The sequence below is a fragment of the Ascaphus truei genome, chromosome 1 (assembly GCF_040206685.1).
Source record: "Ascaphus truei isolate aAscTru1 chromosome 1, aAscTru1.hap1, whole genome shotgun sequence".
In the NCBI taxonomy this organism is placed as follows: domain Eukaryota; kingdom Metazoa; phylum Chordata; class Amphibia; order Anura; family Ascaphidae; genus Ascaphus; species Ascaphus truei.
The window spans coordinates 159,503,207-159,521,928 of NC_134483.1; the positions used below are offsets into that span (position 1 = coordinate 159,503,207).

At 42.5% G+C, this 18,722-nt stretch overlaps 1 protein-coding gene and 1 long non-coding RNA gene across 2 annotated transcripts in view; one reads left to right on the forward strand and one right to left on the reverse strand.

Moving 5' to 3' along the window:
• Nucleotides 1-18,722, forward strand: part of ERMP1 (endoplasmic reticulum metallopeptidase 1) — a 50,765-nt gene that overhangs the window by 2,222 nt on the left and 29,821 nt on the right. The window contains exons 2-9 of the mRNA XM_075596669.1: nt 299-600; nt 1,591-1,718; nt 2,470-2,575; nt 5,812-5,958; nt 7,483-7,575; nt 8,103-8,315; nt 13,709-13,929; nt 15,091-15,265. Coding sequence (XP_075452784.1) covers nt 299-600; nt 1,591-1,718; nt 2,470-2,575; nt 5,812-5,958; nt 7,483-7,575; nt 8,103-8,315; nt 13,709-13,929; nt 15,091-15,265 — 1,385 coding nt within the window. The remainder of the gene's footprint in view (nt 1-298; nt 601-1,590; nt 1,719-2,469; nt 2,576-5,811; nt 5,959-7,482; nt 7,576-8,102; nt 8,316-13,708; nt 13,930-15,090; nt 15,266-18,722) is intronic.
• Nucleotides 197-18,281, reverse strand: LOC142493128 (uncharacterized). The gene is made up of 3 exons (XR_012800995.1): nt 18,191-18,281; nt 15,865-16,027; nt 197-811 (listed from the first exon to the last, which is right to left on the reverse strand). It is a non-coding gene; the product is annotated as an uncharacterized LOC142493128 (long non-coding RNA).

Consider the following 18,722-nt stretch of genomic DNA (forward strand, 5'->3'; position numbering starts at 1 on the left):
GTTGTGATATATATATATATATATATATATATATGTTTTTAATCTGCTAAATTATCCCCTATCAAAAGCAGCAAGCATTGTATGTATGTGTTGTACATTCTGCGATATTTGGTGCGTTTCACAGCTGCGCATTCACACCAGAATTGGTTAAGATATCAAACTGAAACGATATCTGTGACCACTGTTAATGGTAGAGCAGTTTTTATTGGGCCTGAACATTGCCGAATACGTTGCCAAATTCCCCTTGAATAAGAAGCGTGTTCTTGGACATAGATTTAGCAGCTGTTGTCTCTTGCAGGGACTACCTGGAGCACATTGCAGGTATTGACTCCAGGACAGTGGGGAGCCCTGCGAATGAAATTCTTGCAGTGAACTATCTAATGGAAAAGATCAGAGCAATCCAGGGCAGGAGCAATGCAGTCAACAGGATAACGGTAGATGTGCAAAGGCCCACGGGATCTTTTAGCATTGACTTCCTGGGAGGCTTCACCAGTTACTACGATAACATTACCAACATTGCTGTGAAGCTGGAGCCTGAACCCGGAGCAGAGCACGCCGTGCTCGCAAACTGCCACTTTGACTCCGTCGCTAACACGCCAGGTAAGTACATCAGTGGTTTGGGGCAGAACAGGAGGCGCCTCCCAGAGAGTTCCATGAATAGTGTTGTGTGTCAGGAACAAGGGATTTATCCCCATAGCAGCCAACCGGTTCTATTGTCCTCGCTTCCTTCTTGTTTTCACTTTTCACAGAGTTTTCATGTTCTTTATTGCATTTGTTAATCTAAACATGGCTGCTACTAGGCACCTGTTCCCTGTAAAGACAGAGTAAACAAAACATTTATTGTATTAAAAAAAAGAAAGTTTGTGCTTCCTTTAAAGCTGCCATTGAAGCTGTGGTACCCCTATCCCACTCCCCCCCTCCCCCCCGCTCCCCCCCCCAATATGTGCATCAATACAATCTACCCACTGACAAGTGATAAGCTAAGTTGCTGATCGATCCGTTCTCCTGTAATCGATCGCTGAAGATTCGGCTCGGGGTTCACTAAATGCATCCTGGGTAACCTTCTGCTGCACTGACAGTCAAAGTTCTGTGAGGAAGATCATGTGACCAGGCAGGCACTAGATTCAATTGGTTCACTGCTAGAGAGGGCAGGGCTCAGAAAGGTGATGCTGTTTCAGAAGGGGATGTAACTTCGTAATGCTTGTTACATTAGAATACATTAAACATTTATTAAATTGTTTATTTTTATTTTAAATGCTAAAAGTATTTTCTCATAGTACAGAACTGATTTATTTAAAAAAAAAACCACACATGTAGGATATTGCTTAACCTGCAGCTTTAAAGGAGGTTACATAAAGGCATGCTTTTCTGTATACTGTATGTGTAAAAGAACCTTTACTAACAAATTAACTTTGCTTATTAAAACAATAACCATAATTTCTTCTCAAAGCAGGATTCAGGTAGCTTTATTTATCACTCAAAATAGCATTGTCTTACACTTCATGTTTTTTTTGAGTGTAGTAGTCCAATTTATTACACCTTATGAAATGTTCTCGTGGCTTATAAATCCTTTCCCCTTAATTACTGTAGGTGCCAGTGATGATGCAGTGAGCTGTGCAGTGATGCTTGAAATCTTGGGTGCCTTATCCAGTTCACCTAATCCTTTGAAACACGCTGTTATATTTCTTTTCAATGGTGCTGAAGAAAATATCCTGCAGGTACTATCAGAGCACACCCTCTTCTCTTCTGGATAGTGATTTTATGGCAGGATAGTAAGGTGGTGCATTTTAGCATGCAGCACGCTTCTGAAATCTTTTCAGTGGGTAAAATAATTTAGTGTTGCATTGCAATGTGCTACATTAAAAAGTGTGCAGTTTAGGAAGAACATAGTCCTAGGGACTTATTCTATAAGCTCCGTCGCGAGCTATCGCAGAAATCTCTCTTTGACTGGAATTGGAATGTTATCTAAATCTTTGGGGCTAATTGAATCGGCAACTTGGTCACAGCAGTCCAAATTGTGAGGGGTTTTAATCACTTTTGAAGACATGGAAGAGGGAAATGCAGAAACTCTGTAAATAAGCTGAAAAAGTACTTAACAGTCGGTGCTGCGTAGCATGAAGGGAATCCAAAATCCAATGACCGCAGTAGAGGTGAGGAGTGATCCTAATCGTTTGGCACAATACATTTTTGCATTATTAAGTCCGTGGGCCTGTATCACACCTTACCTTAATCACTTTTGAACTCTGTAATATGTTACAGGCCTCCGTCATTGCAGACTTAAGTTTGTAAGAAGCGATATTGGTCTCCGTTTGGTTATTATATATGTTATTATTATTATATATGCCTCTTTATGTTGGGGGCACCCACTTCAAAGCACTTGCGTTTAGTTATTCGGTTCAGTTGGACCTAAGTGGGGCCAGCTTTCTTTGTGTCAGTAACGTGGATGCTCTCTACTTGCTCTTCATCTAGGGCAGCCATGGTTTCATCACACAACACCCCTGGGCCAAGATGGTTCGAGCCTTCATCAATTTGGAGGCGGCAGGAGTAGGAGGGAAGGAGCTGGTATTTCAGACGGGTAAGAATTTAGACTGGTATTCATAAACTAGAAAATCAAACCAGTTTAGTTAAATGTCTGCCTATTTTAGCCCATTTATTTTTGCAGACGCTCCGCAAGCTTATCCATTACTTACTATCTCTTGATGTAACCCTCCCTGCCCGGCTCCTATGGAGTTTACATCCGTGTGCAATGTTTGACTACTCTGCATGGATTACCGTGACTCGGGGTGCTGGGTGTTAAGGTAGCAAGGATGTATAATAATTGGCGCCACAAACCGCTAATAAACTCATTGACAACGTTGTACTGTGTTTTTATAGCAGACACACATAAATACGGTGCTTCCATTGGTGCCCACTCTTAGCACTAAAATAGAGGTACGTTGACTTAGTTGCTCTAATTAGGTCTGGGAACCAGACACCCTTTGTTGCTTCGGGGCCATCATTGGTATTACGCCGCGCACACTAGGCCCGTACAGAAATCTTGGCTTGTCCTTCTCAAGGGATCCAATACCTTTAGCCTGTTTGGGAACTGCCACTTCCATACAGACTGATGATACTCCATACTAGTGCAGATCCACGGTTAGAGCTGATCCGCTGACACCTGGGAGCCATCTTTCCTGAGGCCCTCTGTGCATACTGTTTTCCTGCCTCTTAGTCATTCGGGACTCCATTAGCCTTCTTCTGGGATTCTAACTTGGAGTACTGTCCCTATCTACAACATAATAAAACAGGGTGTCTGGTCTGTGCTATTACTTTATGAACATCCTTATCTACTGTACACTTCCCTGAGGCCCCTCTCCTCTTTTCTTCTAGGAACCTGACTTCTAGAACCTTCCCCCTATCCTATATATCCCTTCTGACATCTACATCCCCAAGGTAACACAGAGTGGGGCCCAGCACACACTATCCCGCTATTAATTCCTCACAGTAACCTGGTATCCCCATTGAAGGGGGGTTACATTTACAATTGAAAAGAGAGAACTTGTCCTAAGCTACAGTAACTGTACTTTTACAGAGACACTTTTCTTTTAACCATCAGCATGTTGTCTGTGAAATTCTATGAAGCAAAACTACTTTTGTGTTTATATAATAGTAACCATTCTGTATTTCAAACTATTAAGTGATGATGCCAACACCCCTGAAAAACCTGTTCTCCACACGGCACAACCAATTAAACCACTTCAAAGTGCATTTTTGTAAGTTGCCACTCAGGTTATTTTACAGCATTTGTTCATCTCAAAGCTGACCTTGGAAACGGGAGTTTACTTCCTGGGCTGGGCCTCATTAATCACATCTGTTGCTAGCTCCTGCAACATTAGGGCTGTTAACCGTTTCTGGGGGCAGTAGTTCATATTATGTTTGGTCACTGTTCCCATATTTCTAGGGGGAAGGACCATGATTGGGAATCTTTTATAGTGATATTGTACATGAGCATCTTTTATGTAGAACTGCATGAGCAAACATTTTGTTTTACACTGCGCACGATGAAGGAAAAAGTCATTTTCCCTGCGAGCTCTTCTCTGCGAGCTCTTCCCTGCGAGCTCTTCCCTGCGAGCTCTTCCCTGCGAGCTCTTCCCTGCGAGCTCTTCCCTGCGAGCTCTTCCCTGCGAGCTCTTCCCTGCGAGCTCTTCCCTGCGAGCTCTTCCCTGCGAGCTCTTCTCTGCGAGCTCTTCCCTGCGAGCTCTTATCTGTTGCCTACTCAGAGAAGTCACAAAGCTGATGTTTTGCAGTATCTTTTGGAAAGACAATATTTCTGACTAACCATAGGTTTTTTTTTTTTTTCCCCCTATGGATGTTTTGATATTCATTAAGTCAGATTATTGTTTAGATTTACAATGAATGTTGTTCTAAATACACTTCTACTCCTGTACCTAGATGTATATACATGACTTCCTTTTTGCACCAATGCTTAGTTGGTTCCCTTGAACCTCCTACTAACCTCTTTAGGAATGTACTATTTAGAGTATTTTAGATAGTATGTGTGTGTGTACATATACAGACATACAGGCATACCCCGCTTTAAGGACACTCACTTTAAGTACACTCGCGAGTAAGTACATATCGCCCAATAGTCAAACGGCAGCTCACGCATGCGCCTGTCAGCACGTCCTCAACAGCAATGTTGAACTCCTTACCTGCACCAAAGCTGTGCGCAAGCGGGGAGACTATAGAACCTGTTACAAATGCGTTATTTACATCAGTTAAGAACATATATGACGATTGCAGTACTGTACATGCATCGATTAGTGGAAAAAAGGGAGTGCTTCACTTTAAGTACATTTTCGCTTTACATACATGCCGCGGTCCCATTGCGTACGTTAATGCGGGGTATGCCTGTACTATGTACACACACGCCCACTATCTTCTATGTGTACATATTACAAAACCTACACCATTCACATTTCTTAAAACACTGTTATTCATTTTATTGATGATCCTCATATTATTATGGTCATTCATTTTAGTATCCAGATGGGCTTAAATAGAATTAATAATATAATGATTAACTTCAGCTTTTATGACTCCTATTGTTCTTAATACTGAAATGATTGAATATATAGATTGAGGTGGAGATTCCCAGTGATAGACTTTTCATTGGATGGGCTTTCAATGACATTGTGATTGTGTGTTTTCTATACTATGCTTTGCCTGTGTTGTATGTGGTTATATGTTTGCTCCTTTCCTTTGACCAACAACACTCCTTGAGAGGGTGCCACTTAGATGCGAAATGTGGGGGGAGTTTTTCTCTTTTTGAGACCACTTCTTTTTGAGGCCCCGCTTCTTGGCGATCTGGCTGTACCGAGAAGGGGGCCGCCATGCATGCGCAGAACGGGCCAGTCCGATGTCGCGCATGCGCAGAACGAGCTGGTCCAGGGTTGCGCATGCACAGAATGGGGGGGGGGCTGCCGATGTTGCGCATGCGTAGAATGATGCATTGCCGGTCTGCGCACATAACGAAAATCACCGGTTCCGCTTTCTGGCGACATGACTGGGGCCCTCCTGTATCTCCGAGTAAAGCTTGTGATATTTTTCCACTTACCTGGGTTCCCGTGCTAATTTTTGCTTGTTTCACACTGCTGCTGCCGCCCTTGTTCATCTTTTAGAAAGATAGTTTGAACTAAAACATGGGTTGACCATTTTTATTTTTCTTCCAATTAAAAAAAAATAAAAAAAATAATGGTGTTTAAATGATACTGTGTGCCCCTCTTATTGTCCCTCTGCATTTTTATTCCTCCAAGTGTTCTTTTCCGACAGGCCCAGAAAATCCCTGGTTGGTCCAAGCCTATGCTCTGTCTGCTGTCCATCCCTTTGCCTCTGTGGTGGCCCAGGAAGTCTTCCAAAGCGGCATTATACCTTCCGATACAGACTTCCGCATATACAGGGATTTTGGCAAGATTCCAGGTTTGTTATGCACTGGCACCTTTCCGAGTTGAATGGTGATGTGAGCGTTGACTATATTTTGAGTAGTGAAGTGGGGTCTTCCTGTTGCTCAGGAATAGATCTGTCTAAAAAAAAGGGGAAACCGGCGTATTGAATTGGGGCCAGTGTGTGTGAGCAGCCAGATAACACATCCTGGGGAAGGTTGCAGTTTATTTTCTGTGCTGTTCCATTCCTGCCAGGATTATTTAATCGAGCAAAGTAAAACGTCTATACTATAGGTGGTGGTTTTACCAATATGGAAGCCGTATTGCAAAGATTAAATGTGTGCTTCTTCAATCTGAAGATTTGAGGAAGAGAGGCATCTTTCATAATGTTTCTGGAGATTTTAAATGATTCTCCTCTTTTATTTAGGAGCTACTCGTGTTTTTCTTCCTAATAATTAGATGAATATTTTTAAGGCGACATTACTTATTATTTTGGTGCATTAGGTTGTGATTATACCAAAGACTGCGCGTGGCGTCGCCCGGATTGATGCCGTTCAGCGCCAAAACAAATAGTATGGATCCCCGCAAAGTGCTTATACCAACCGCGACTGTCACGTCGCTTGCTACTGCAATGCGGGCGATGGTTGAACTGTTTTCCAAATTTGTATTCTTGTTGCGACGGCCGCGTCACGTGACGCAGCCGTCCAATCAAAGAAAAGATTTCAGCCTCGTCTCCCCTGCAGTCGTGCGCGCAGAAGACTGTGCTTGTGCGTATGTTGCAAATGTGACCTCACAGATGCGCGTGCTCATTGCATTGCGCTGGTATAATCGAGCCCTTTGGCTGCCATAATGGGCGCGTGACGGAGATCAAGTAGGCGCGCCTTTCGCCTGATCGTTCTGTGTCATCCGTTGAGGCGTGGCCATGATGGCGCGAAAAATCTAATGGATTTGTCTCCTCCATCGCGCACAGTATGCCCGGACTGGTGCACGTAATGAATTTGTTGCGTTCACTATGGCCGCAGCCTTAGCTGGAGTTTAAAGTCACAACACTACATCTCCGTCTTCATTTCTCGGCTAGGAAGCAGGTAAATGTCGCTGCAGTAGTGGAAAAGTACTATCAATAAGTAAACTTTTCCACCTTTAGGAAAACTTGCATGCATTGTGCCCTTTATGTTTTTCTTGTAGGTTGCGAAACCCTTCAGGGGACCAATATAGATTTAAATGATAGTTTACTGTACTCATGAAGAGACCTATAAGGTTTCTAAAGCCGTGGACACTATCATTTAATCCATTAAAAACTTTCATGTCTGTCCCTTTAATTTTAAAGGTATCACAAAGTACAACAAATCTACACTTCTTCTCCAGGACCAATAGAACTACTTGAACATTGAAATACAGCCCTTTTTGTTCAGAGAGAGAGTCGGACTCTACCTGGCACTTTCCCAAGTACATTAGAAATATCTGATATCTCCACAAGAGAGTCCTGTGTGAGACTATTTCAGCAGTGTCAGCTTTATTTATGGATCTGTAGCGTTAGAATGATTATTTATGTTCCATTTAGGAATAGACTTGGCTTTCATTGAGAATGGCTACATTTACCACACAAAGTATGACACGCCGGACAGAATTCTCCCCGACTCCATCCAGAGAGCAGGTTTGTATTGTCATTTCTTCTTCCGGGGCTTAGTTCTGGCATCAGATAGTTTCTGCTTATTTACTGTACAGTAGGAAAATACGAACACTTTGTTGCTGCGTTTCCCTTTATCATTTTTGTTTGGGCTAATATGGCTATAATATTCTTATCTATTAGCAATAGCCATTTTTTAAAATAATTTTTTATTAAATTTAAGTGCTGTACTAGTGAAAAGTGAAAGACAACATTGTTTTTAATTAAAGACTCTATTAATGCAATGTTTGATAAACTGAATTAAAAGAACTGTTTTGCTTCAATAGTTTCCAGTTATAGGCCACTTGTTCCCCAGCAAAACCCCAAGCTAAATATCCTACATACCTAACAATTCTGGTTCTATAGCATATCATTTTTATAACATTAATAAAGCCGTTTTCATTTTTTTTGTTGTGTGGTCAAATACAATTGCAGAGAAACTGAAGTAAGAAATCAACCACATTGTTCTGTGTCATGCTGATTTCTACATCGTTGTTTATTTTTTGCTCTTTCAGGTGACAATATTCTAGGTGTCCTGAAATATTTAGCTACATCTTCTCAGCTGGCTGACTCCTCTGAGTTCCGCCATGGAAACATGGTCTTCTTCGATGTCTGCGGTCTGTTTGTTTTGTCTTACCCAGCTCGTGTTGGAACAATTATAAACTACATGATAGCAATAGTTGCTCTTCTCTACCTCCGCACAAAGTTTAGAAAATACAGACATGGGGGTAAGTGTACTGCTACATTCTGCACTGAAAAGGGGGGAAACTCACTGATTGGATGAAAGACACTATCTCACACACAAATAACAAATATACTGTAGGGTACAGATATATTTTAATAACTAGCTTATGTTAGACGAGTATTGCATTGCATGGATAAATAGTTGCAAAGTACAGGCGAAGTGTTTACACATGATAATAAACTATGATACAAAGACTTTTCTTGTTGGAGTATGGTCTCAAACAGCAGAAGATTAGTTCATGAAGAGATTAGTGCCTATAGTAAGAACTATTGAAACACTTACAAAGTATCCTAGGAAATATATATAACGTGCTTCAGTAGGCCAAGTTTTTAAAAGTACCAGATGCCTGAAGAAAGTAGATGATTGTTGGGGGCGTGGGGGGGAAAGCAAGAAACTCAATGTTTTTTTTGTGCCTGACTAAATATAATGGTCTCCACTAAGTACACCGTAGTTATGTATGGAATGTAAATGGGAATGAACAATTCCAGTTGTAGGAATCCTACTGGAAAAAGTAAGTCACGTGGTAACCGTTCTGGCAAATACAGAATCTAGTATCCATTTAAAAAAAATATTATTTATACCTGGCACTTTCCTTAAAATGTATTGGTGCAAATGGTCTTGATGTTTCCCCCTATGTTGATGATTCTTTAGCAGAGTAAGCAGTAACGAGTACCATTTTTAACTCCTGTTTTATTAAATCCATGTCACTGTGGATAGAAGTGCTTAGCATGTTGAGGGCGGCATAAAGAACAACGTCTACTATTCTCAAGAATAACCCGTCTCCTGACGCAAACCCAGCTTCCAGAAGCATTTGGGGGTCTATGTATCAAGGCAAACGTGGTGCAAAACCAGGGCATTTTCATCCTTCACTATCTAAGCATTTTGCTCCAATTTTGTCCTGTGTGCCTCAGCTTGTGTCTTGGGGATTGTCCGTAGCAAAAGTTGGGGAGCAGTTAAATGGTGCACATATATATATATCACATTCTGCCTTTCTCTGCGTCTTTTTCCACAAAACAATCCTCCCATATCTGATGTGCCGTAAGTCTGCTCCATAAATCATAGCATTGTGTCAAAACAAACTTGTCTCTACATTGATGCATAGACCCTTTAGCACTTTGAAATAATAGACAATATGCAATATCTCTGCAACCAAACATCAGTATCTTTCAGTGCACGAAGGCCTATCTTTACTAATCAGTCTGCTGCCATAATACACCTTGCAGCGCTGCGAATAGGCTGTAATGTGGCTTTCACCCACAGAAGTTGTCTTATGACAGGTGACTGCTTAGTAAATACGGCCTTCATGTTTTCATGCTGACATGTGAGAGTGGCTGTAGTGTAGTGACAGGGGGGAAGAGAAGACAGGTCTGAGCAGAGCATAGAGAGCGACTAGGCGTATATTGTATGTATGTATGTATGTATGTCTTTATTTGTATAGCGCCATAAAATGTACATAGCGCTTCACAGTAGTAATACATGTCATATAAATAACAAATATAAATAACAGATCATGGGAATAAGTGCTTCAGACATACTGTAAAAGTAACATTAAGGAAGGAGTCCCTGCTCCGAGGAGCTTACAATCTAATTGGTAGGTAGGGAGAACGTACAGAGACAGTAGGAGGGAATACTAGTAAGTGCGTCTGCAGGGGGCCAAGCTTTGTGTCATGTGTCCATGATTATCCAGTGCTACTCATATGCTTCTTTAAGCAGATGTATCTTAAGGTGGGTCTTAAAGGTGGATAGCGAGGGGGCTAGTCGAGTATTGAGGGGAAGGGCATTCCAGAGGTGTGGGGCAGAAAGTGAGAAAGGTTTAAGGCGGGAGAGAGCTTTAGATACAAAGGGGGTAATAAGAAGACTTCCTTGAGAAGAACGCAAGAGTCGTGATGGTGCATAGCGAGAAATTAGGGCTGAGATGTAATGAGGGGCAGAAGAATGTAAAGCTTTAAAAGTGAGCAGTAGAATTGAGTGTGAGATACGCGATTTAATCGGAAGCCAGGAGAGGGATTTCAGCAGGGGAGCCGCTGAGACAGATTTAGGAAAGAGTAGAGTGATTCTGGCAGCAGTGTTTAGGATAGATTGTAGGGGAGACAGGTGAGAGGTAGGAAGGCCGGACAGCAGGAGGTTGCAGTAATCGAGACGTGAGAGAATGAGGGCCTGAGTCAGAGTTTTAGCAGTTGAGTAACAGAGGAAAGGGCGTATCTTTGTGATATTGCGGAGGAAAAAGCGACAAGTTTTAGAAACGTTTTGAATATGAGAGGAGAATGAGAGAGAGGAGTCGAGTGTGACCCCTAGGCAGCGTGCTTGGGCTACTGGGTGAATGATCGTATTTCCAATAGCAATGTGGAAGGATGTAGTAGGGCCAGGTTTGGGAGGTAGTATAAGGAGCTCTGTTTTTGCCATGTTACGTTTCAGTCGGCGGATGGCCATCCAGGATGATATTCCAGAGAGGCATTCAGAAACTTTGGTCTGTATAGCAGGTGTAAGGTCAGGGGTTGAAAGGTAAATTTGTGTGTCGTCAGCATAGAGGTGATATTTAAACCCAAAAGATGTGATTAGGTCACCTAGAGAGAGTGTGTAGAGAGAAAAGAGAAGGGGTCCCAGGACAGAGCCCTGGGGTACCCCCACAGAGAGATCAATAGAGGAGGAGGAGGTGTTAGCAAAAGAGACACTGAAGGTACGATGGGAGAGGTAAGAGGAGATCCAGGATAAAGCTTTGTTCCGAATACCAAGAGTATGGAGAATGTGAAGGAGAAGAGGGTGGTCCATGGTGTCGAATGCTGCAGAGAGGTCGAGTAATATGAGCAGAGTGTAATGACCTCTGTCTTTGGCAGCGTGGAGGTCGTCAGTTATTTTAGTGAGGGCTGTTTCAGTAGAGTGAGCAGTGCGGAAGCCAGATTGTAGAGGGTCTAGTACAGAATAGGTGTTGAGAAAGTGTAGCAATCGAGAGAATACAAGACGTTCAAGGAGTTTGGAGGCAAAAGGCAGGAGGGAGACAGGTCGATAGTTAGAAGGACAGGTAGGGTCAAGCTTGCTGTTTTTGAGTAATGGTATAACGGTTGCATGCTTGAAGGATGAAGGAAAGGTACCAGAGTAGAGGGAAGAGTTAAAGATCTGTGTGAGCATAGGGATTATAGAAGGAGCAAGAGGTTTTAGGAGATGGGAGGGAATGGGATCAAGAGGGTAAGTGGTAGAGGGAGAAGAGGAGATCAGCAGTGATACATCCTCCTCCGAGATAGCAGAAAAAGAGTCAAGAAAGACAGGAGGAGAGTTGGGAAGCATTGTGGGATGGGAGGAGGCAACAGATGGGATGTTCTGCCGTATGGACTCCACCTTTTTCTTAAAAAAGTCAGCAAAGTCCTGAGGTGAGATGGAGGAAGAAGAGGAGGCAGCTGAGGGTGGTCTGAGTAGAGAGTCAAAGACAGAAAAGAGACGGCGTGGGTTAGACTTGTGTGTGTTGATTAGTGATGAAAAGTAGGTTTGTTTAGCCTGAAAGAGGGCAGAGTTGAAACAGGATAGCATAAATTTGTAGTGAATGAAGTCTGCGAGCGTATGAGATTTCCTCCAGAGGCGTTCAGAGGAACGAGTGGAGGAACGCAGCATGCGTGTGTGGGAGTTTAGCCAGGGTCTGGGGTTAGAAGGGCGAGGACGGCAGAGAGAAAGTGGGACATGAAGATCAAGAGAGGAAGATAAGGCAGAGTTGTAGTTCCTGACCAGGTTGTCAGGGTCTGAAGCAGAACTGAGAGAGGAGAGGGAGGAGCGTAAAGTGGAATCAAGAGCTGGTAGGTTAATAGAGCGCAGGTTTCTGCAAAAACGAGGGCGAGATGGAGAGAAGCGAGATAGAGAGAATGAGATGAGATGATGGTCAGAGAGAGGAAATGGGGAAATGGAGAAATCGGAGAGAGAGAAGTTCTTAGTGAAAACCAGGTCTAAGTAGTGGCCATCCTTGTGGGTGCTGGCTGCAGTCCACTGTTGAAGGCCAAAAGAAGAGGTTAGAGAAAGAAAGCGGGAAGCCCAAGGGAGAGAGGTGTCATCAATGTGGCAGTTGAAGTCCCCAAGGAGAAGAACAGGGGAGTCTGAGGAGAGAAAGAAAGAGAGCCAGGATTCAAAGTGAGAGAGAAAGGCAGAAGGGGGATGAGTAGAGGAAGGTGGGCGATAGATGACCGCCACATGGACCGGGAGAGGAGAGAAGATCTGGACTGTGTGAGCCTCGAAGGAGGGAAAAGCAAGAGAGGGGGGGAATAGAAACTGTTCTGTAACGGCAGAGAGAGGAGAGCAGGAGCCCCACGCCTCCACCCCTGCCACCAGGGCGTGGAGTGTGGGAGAAGGAAAGGCCACCATAGGAGAGGGCAGCTTCCAGAGCAGAGTCAGACTGAGTGAGCCAGGTCTCAGTTATAGCAAAGAGAAGCAGGGAGTGAGAGAGAAAGAAGTCATGCACAGAGAGGAACTTGTTAGAGAGGGAGCGAGCATTCCAAAGGGCACAGGAGAAAGGGAGAGAGGAGGGAGGGTGGCAGGGGATGGGTATGAGGTTGGAGGGGTTGACACCAGAAGGAGTAGAAGTTGCATGTGGAAGGCGAGGACGAGAGCAAGTAGAAATAAGGCAGGGACCAGGATTGGGAGAGATATCCCCAGAAGCAAGGAGGCGAAGCAAGGACATAAAGAGAATGTGAGAGGATGATTTGTAGGGGTGTGTTTTAGTGCAGGCGGCATAACTGTGTGGTGACAGAGGGCGCAGGTAAGAGAGGAGTTCATGTGAACTGAGAAGTGGTGAAGTAAGGAGAGATGGCGAAATATGAATAGAGTTAGAGACATGATGAGGCTGGTGGAAGGAAGTGCATAATTTGAAAATAAGTGAGGTTACAGTAAATATAAAAAGTAAAGGTGGCATCACAGCAATAGTAATGTGTTGAGATGTGCAGTGTGGGATGATAACCTCCTTTCCAGTGTAGTTCAAATGCAGGAATCAGAAGCAGTAGATTGTGTCCACTTTTTCCACTTCTTTTTGAACTTCCTTTTTTAAACTTCCATACTACTTGAAAGATTTCTACTTAAAAGCATTTCTGCTTAAGAGCAAAGGCTGCAAGCAGCAATGGCTGTTGTAAGTTTACTTATATACATTTAGAAAGTCACCTGGTTGGTACAACAAACTTAATTAGCACATGTGAGGGTAGTTAAACCAAATTTTTGAAAGATTAAAGCTGATTTTATAAGGAGGGGAAGAGTGGAGAGTCTTAAATGAGAACAATGTTGTAGTGAATGTGAAATATAATGTATGTATTTACAATAAATACATTTCTCACTTCACATATCAACTGAAATGTATAATTTATTACAAAAGCGCAACGTTTTTTTGTTTTTTTCTCTTGATTTTTATAGGCACAAACTATACACGGGACCTCCTATATGGGCTTGGCATTACCCTGATAAGCTGGATCTCCGCATTCGTAACTGTCCTCATAATAGCAGTGTTTATATCTCTTGCTGGGCAATCTCTCTCTTGGTATACGCATTTCTACGTCTCGGTCTCTCTCTACGGATCTGCAGCTTTGGCTAAGCTAATACTGCTGCACACCCTGGCAAAGAAGTTCTGCTTCAAAGTAAGTACAGAATCCTTATTGCTGCCAGCAGGGAACTGTGAATCACATTTATTTACTGCTGATGTTCAGGAATAAAGTCTATGCAATGGGACACTCGCATCTGCATCAGTTGGGCAATATTGCTAAAAACTGGTCTGTAAAAACTAATATTAAATGCTTCTGACTGTATTAACACTAATTTTAATATATACTAATGTACTTTTGTTTCTTTTGTTGTCTAGAAGTTAGTTTTTGTGCTTGTGGGTTTTTTTTTTTTCTTCTGTTCAGGCTGAAATATTTTTTAATCAGGCATAAAGCATCTCTCCATAAATAAGAGGTTACAGACATACCCCGCATTAACGTATGCAATGGGACCAGAGCATGTATGTAAAGCGAAAATGTACTTAAAGTGAAGCACTACCTTTTTTCCACTTATTGATGCATGTACTGTAATGCAATCGTCATATACATGCATAATTGATGTAAATAAGGCATTTGTAAAAGGCTCTATAGTCTCCCCGCTTGCGCACAGCTTCGGTACAGGTAGGGAGCCGGTATTGCTGTTCAGGACGTGCTGACAGGCGCATGCGTGAACTGCCGTTTGCCTATTGGGCGACATGTACTTACTCGCGAGTGTACTTAAAGTGAGTGTCCTTAAAGCGGGGTATGCCTGTATAACACACATTCTGGTGCAGAAGGACCCCTGTCAGCCAATTGCAGTGACTCAGCCTTAAGGTGTCTCTTTTATAATAGCACCACTTACTAAAGTACTAAATATGGGCCATTGTCTCCTGCTTCAGTTGGTGAATTCATTGAAATGTTGCTGTGCTATTTATTATGATTTATTATTTATAAAAAAAAAAAAAAACATTTGACAGATATTTCCAGATATGACAAGACGAGGAAATTGCACAAGAAAATAAGTTGATTTTCCCAAGGTCACACCCCATGATGAAATCGGTAGTTAAATCATCAACCGTATGTGTTCCAGACCAATGCCTTAGCCACCGTACCACACGTTTCTTGCATAGTTTGGGATAGATTCCTATTAGCATGCTACTAAATTAGTTTTTGAGGTTGAGTTGACCTTTCGCTTGCCAGCAACAATACGGTTCAAGTTGTGCTGAAATCCTTGCGTGCATTCTACTCATTGTTAACCGTTTGTTCTTCTTTTCCTGACAGAATACATGCAGCCAGTATCTAGGGGACTTGTTTTTTGACGTCTCCCTAATAATTTGTTGCATCTCTTTGGTGCTTCTAACTCACAAAGGTCTGTGCTCTGCCTACTTTTTTGCAGTGTGGGTGATTTTTCCATTACTCACGAAGCTGGCAATTCAACAAGAATGTATCCATCAAGGTAACCTATTTTGTTTTTGCTCCATTGCTATTCCTGAGGAATGTTGGGTAGAAACCATATTAACATTTTCTGTACGAACAGGGGAAGGCTGGCGGATCACTGCAATCATCAATTGGTATGGTGGTGTAATAAAATATGTTTATCTATTTGCCTTTCTGGCCCCTTGTTATGATATGATTCTTGTGATTTAAAGTAGCATTTCATTCACAATCCTATGTCGGTTTTAAGTAAATAATGTGTGTTGTATTAGATCATACTTACAGCATTCAAACACACACATACACGTACACACACGTACGTACACACACGTATGTACACATACACACGTACACACACGTACACACACGTGCACACACGTACACGTACACACACAAACGTACACACACGTACACGTTTTGGAAGCCACACCACTTCCTCTTTGGAAATAGGTAGCCATATTGCGTGCCTTGGCGGTCTAATACATTTGGTCCTGACCAAATGTCCACTTTTGGCCCTAAAACCCCTTAAATTAACTCCTTACCCTAACCGATAAAACCCCTTAAATTAACTCCTTACCCTAACCGATAAAACCCCCTACCCTAAACCGTAATGAAACTTACTTTAGAAACGGTGGATCAGCGGTGGCGGGAAGTCGCGGCGAAGTGCCGGCGGCCATTTGCTCATGGCGAAACGCCCGTGACCAAATGTTCCATTCTGTGCCTTGGGACGCAGGATCTTCGCCGACTGGCAGCTTATTGCAATGTCGTAAACATCAAGGAACTGCTGCATTTATTAAAAAATAAAAAAAATGAAAAGTTGGGAAGAGGAAATTCTGCTTTAAAAGGTTTGATGGTCTTCGCTTTCAGATATTTTATTCTTGATTTTACTCCGAATAGTTTCCTTCCCACACACAATCTTCAGCTCCATATGCACGTTACAGTCTCAGCCCCATTTAGCAGCATACAGCTGCGCCAGCCTTTATTCTAAAGCGGCGTACGCCGAACCGCTCTGAATACCGCGTCCCGACGCGTTCTGTTTTCCTACCTTATAGCAATTCACTCGGTTTTCTATCGGTTTTCTATTGTGTGCAGAATCCATCTATCGGGCGCATTTTAGCTTTGTCTGCAATACCGTCTAGAAACTCAAGTGGGCGATCGCGAGCTGTTGTCTTAAGTCTAATTCAACAGTACAGCCGTACAGTTCTGCAAGTTTGAGTGTGCGCACAGTAATTGTAAATTTGAAGCAGAGATTAACGTTACGAGTTCATACTGTATACAGTAGTCTGAGGCTCCTTAGCCATACACATAAAAATATGAGGACACATACTGTACTGTATACAGGATAATAAAGGGAAAATAAGTACAGTATTACAAAAATATAACGTCGCGTCTTCTTCCGAATATAAAATATTTTTTCCGCTCATGCGGATTGGAACCTTGTTGAAACGCATACTGTATGCGTGTCATCACATTTCTAAACGTATTATTTATTAATCGATACTTCTGCTAGGCTTGCTCTTTTCATACTGTTTTTTTTATTTTATACGCATGCGTTTATGTCTCATTGGAACCTTGTTAAAACGCATTTGCGTGTCATCACATTTAGGCGCATGCGTGTATGACATCTCATTCAATTTGAATTTCAAGTTTAAAAAAAAAAATCTTTTTTTTTTCGTTTCTCGACATGGGCTTGCATAACAATTTTTTATATTCTGAGAATCAATCACTACTGTAGCTTTTTAATTCTACACTAGTAGGGGCATACTGTGATTTTGTATTTGGGGGGTGTGGGTTCAAAACATTTCAACTAATAATTCAGCATACAGCCCTCTCCCCTCCCCCCTACACACACACCTACACACACACCTAAAGTATTTCTATTTCTTATCGACACCTCCCCAAACCATTCATTTCTAATTGGTGGCTTTCTGGCTTAGTTTAATCTTCCGGAGCGTGTTATCACATTTAGGCGCATGCGTGTATGTGGACAGGAGTTCCCCACCCCGAACCCACCTCTTACTAACAAGACTATGGTCATGCAACTGCTTATCAACACCTGCCCCCCCCCCTCCATTCGTGTATGACTGATTGATTTTAAGCATCCATTATGTGAAATGTTATACTTATGTTTAATAAAAGGTGACACAATGAAACAATTTTTTTTTTTGTCATCAAGCAGAGAAAGGCAAAAGGAGGGATTTAGATGCACCTACTGTGTAATATCGCTTTTTTGAAACGTTGCTTGCACATTGATGAATCTGATTTAAAAATCCAAGTACTGAGTATTCTTGAGGCCGGCGGTCTCACACACGCATTCACAAGGGTTTGGCGAGAATGACTCCTCCATCCACCCCCCAACCCCGAAGCCATTCTTTAAATTCTTAGAGGCTTTGTTTACAGTAATTGTGACGCTGAGTCTTCTTGAGGCTTTGTTTACAGTAACGCATGCGCACGTGTGATCCCTTCTCGAATGACTCCTCCACGCACATACTGGTACCAAGAGCATTTCAAGTTTAAGGGCTGGTAGTAACTAGCACCTTCAACACCTCTCCCCCCCACCACTTCACACACAAGCCTTACAACGTGAATAGAAATTGAATATGTTAATCTGATGAGCCCTCCTTGGCAACTAGTGTAGCCCACCCCTAACTACTTCACGCACAAACCCAAACCCTTCTTGAAGAATCCCCCCCCACACATTCAAAGTGAATTTCAAGTTCAAAGGAAAAAAAAAAAAGACCCCCTTTTTAAGGACTGATTTAAAAAAAAAAACATAATCTGAATCATGTTTTTGATAAGAAAGGGGAGTGATGTATAATAGCGCTAATGTGGATTACAAACAATTGACCCTACTCTAAGGGTGAGCCCTATGGTCGCAAGGCAGCCTGGTGGTAACCTGACAGTACAATCAGAATAAACAGCAAATAAACAAAAGAGATACCGGCACCTAATGAGTCCAAAGATAATGGAATCCTGGATATCCAGTAGAAATAGTTCCAGTTCCAAGGAAATCAACAGTCTCTGTATCTTGGGGTATTCAGATATGACTTGATGCAGTGGAAGTAGAACATGCAATGAAAAAAGAAATATTTAGTGCAACACCGTTAAACAATTTATACAGACATAATTGCAACTGGCTGACATAAACAGACAAAACAAACAGACACAACTAGACAAACAACACTTAAGCAAAGCTAATGATAAAAGTTATTTATTAAACTAGATGATAAAAAGGACAAATGGCTAACAGACCGTACCGGTGGGTTAAAACCTAGATAACACTCACAGGACGGCTGCTGGTAATTCGCATAGTACCAATGGGGGCTGGTGACCACGTGTGGGGGATCCGCTGGGTGCCTCAGACGCCTTGTATTCCTTCTGCGTCTCTCTACTGGCAAAAACCGGAAGTGACGCCGTCCTCGTGGCGGACCGGAAATGACGTTGCCGGATGTGACGTCAGAACCTGGCAATCTCCAGTG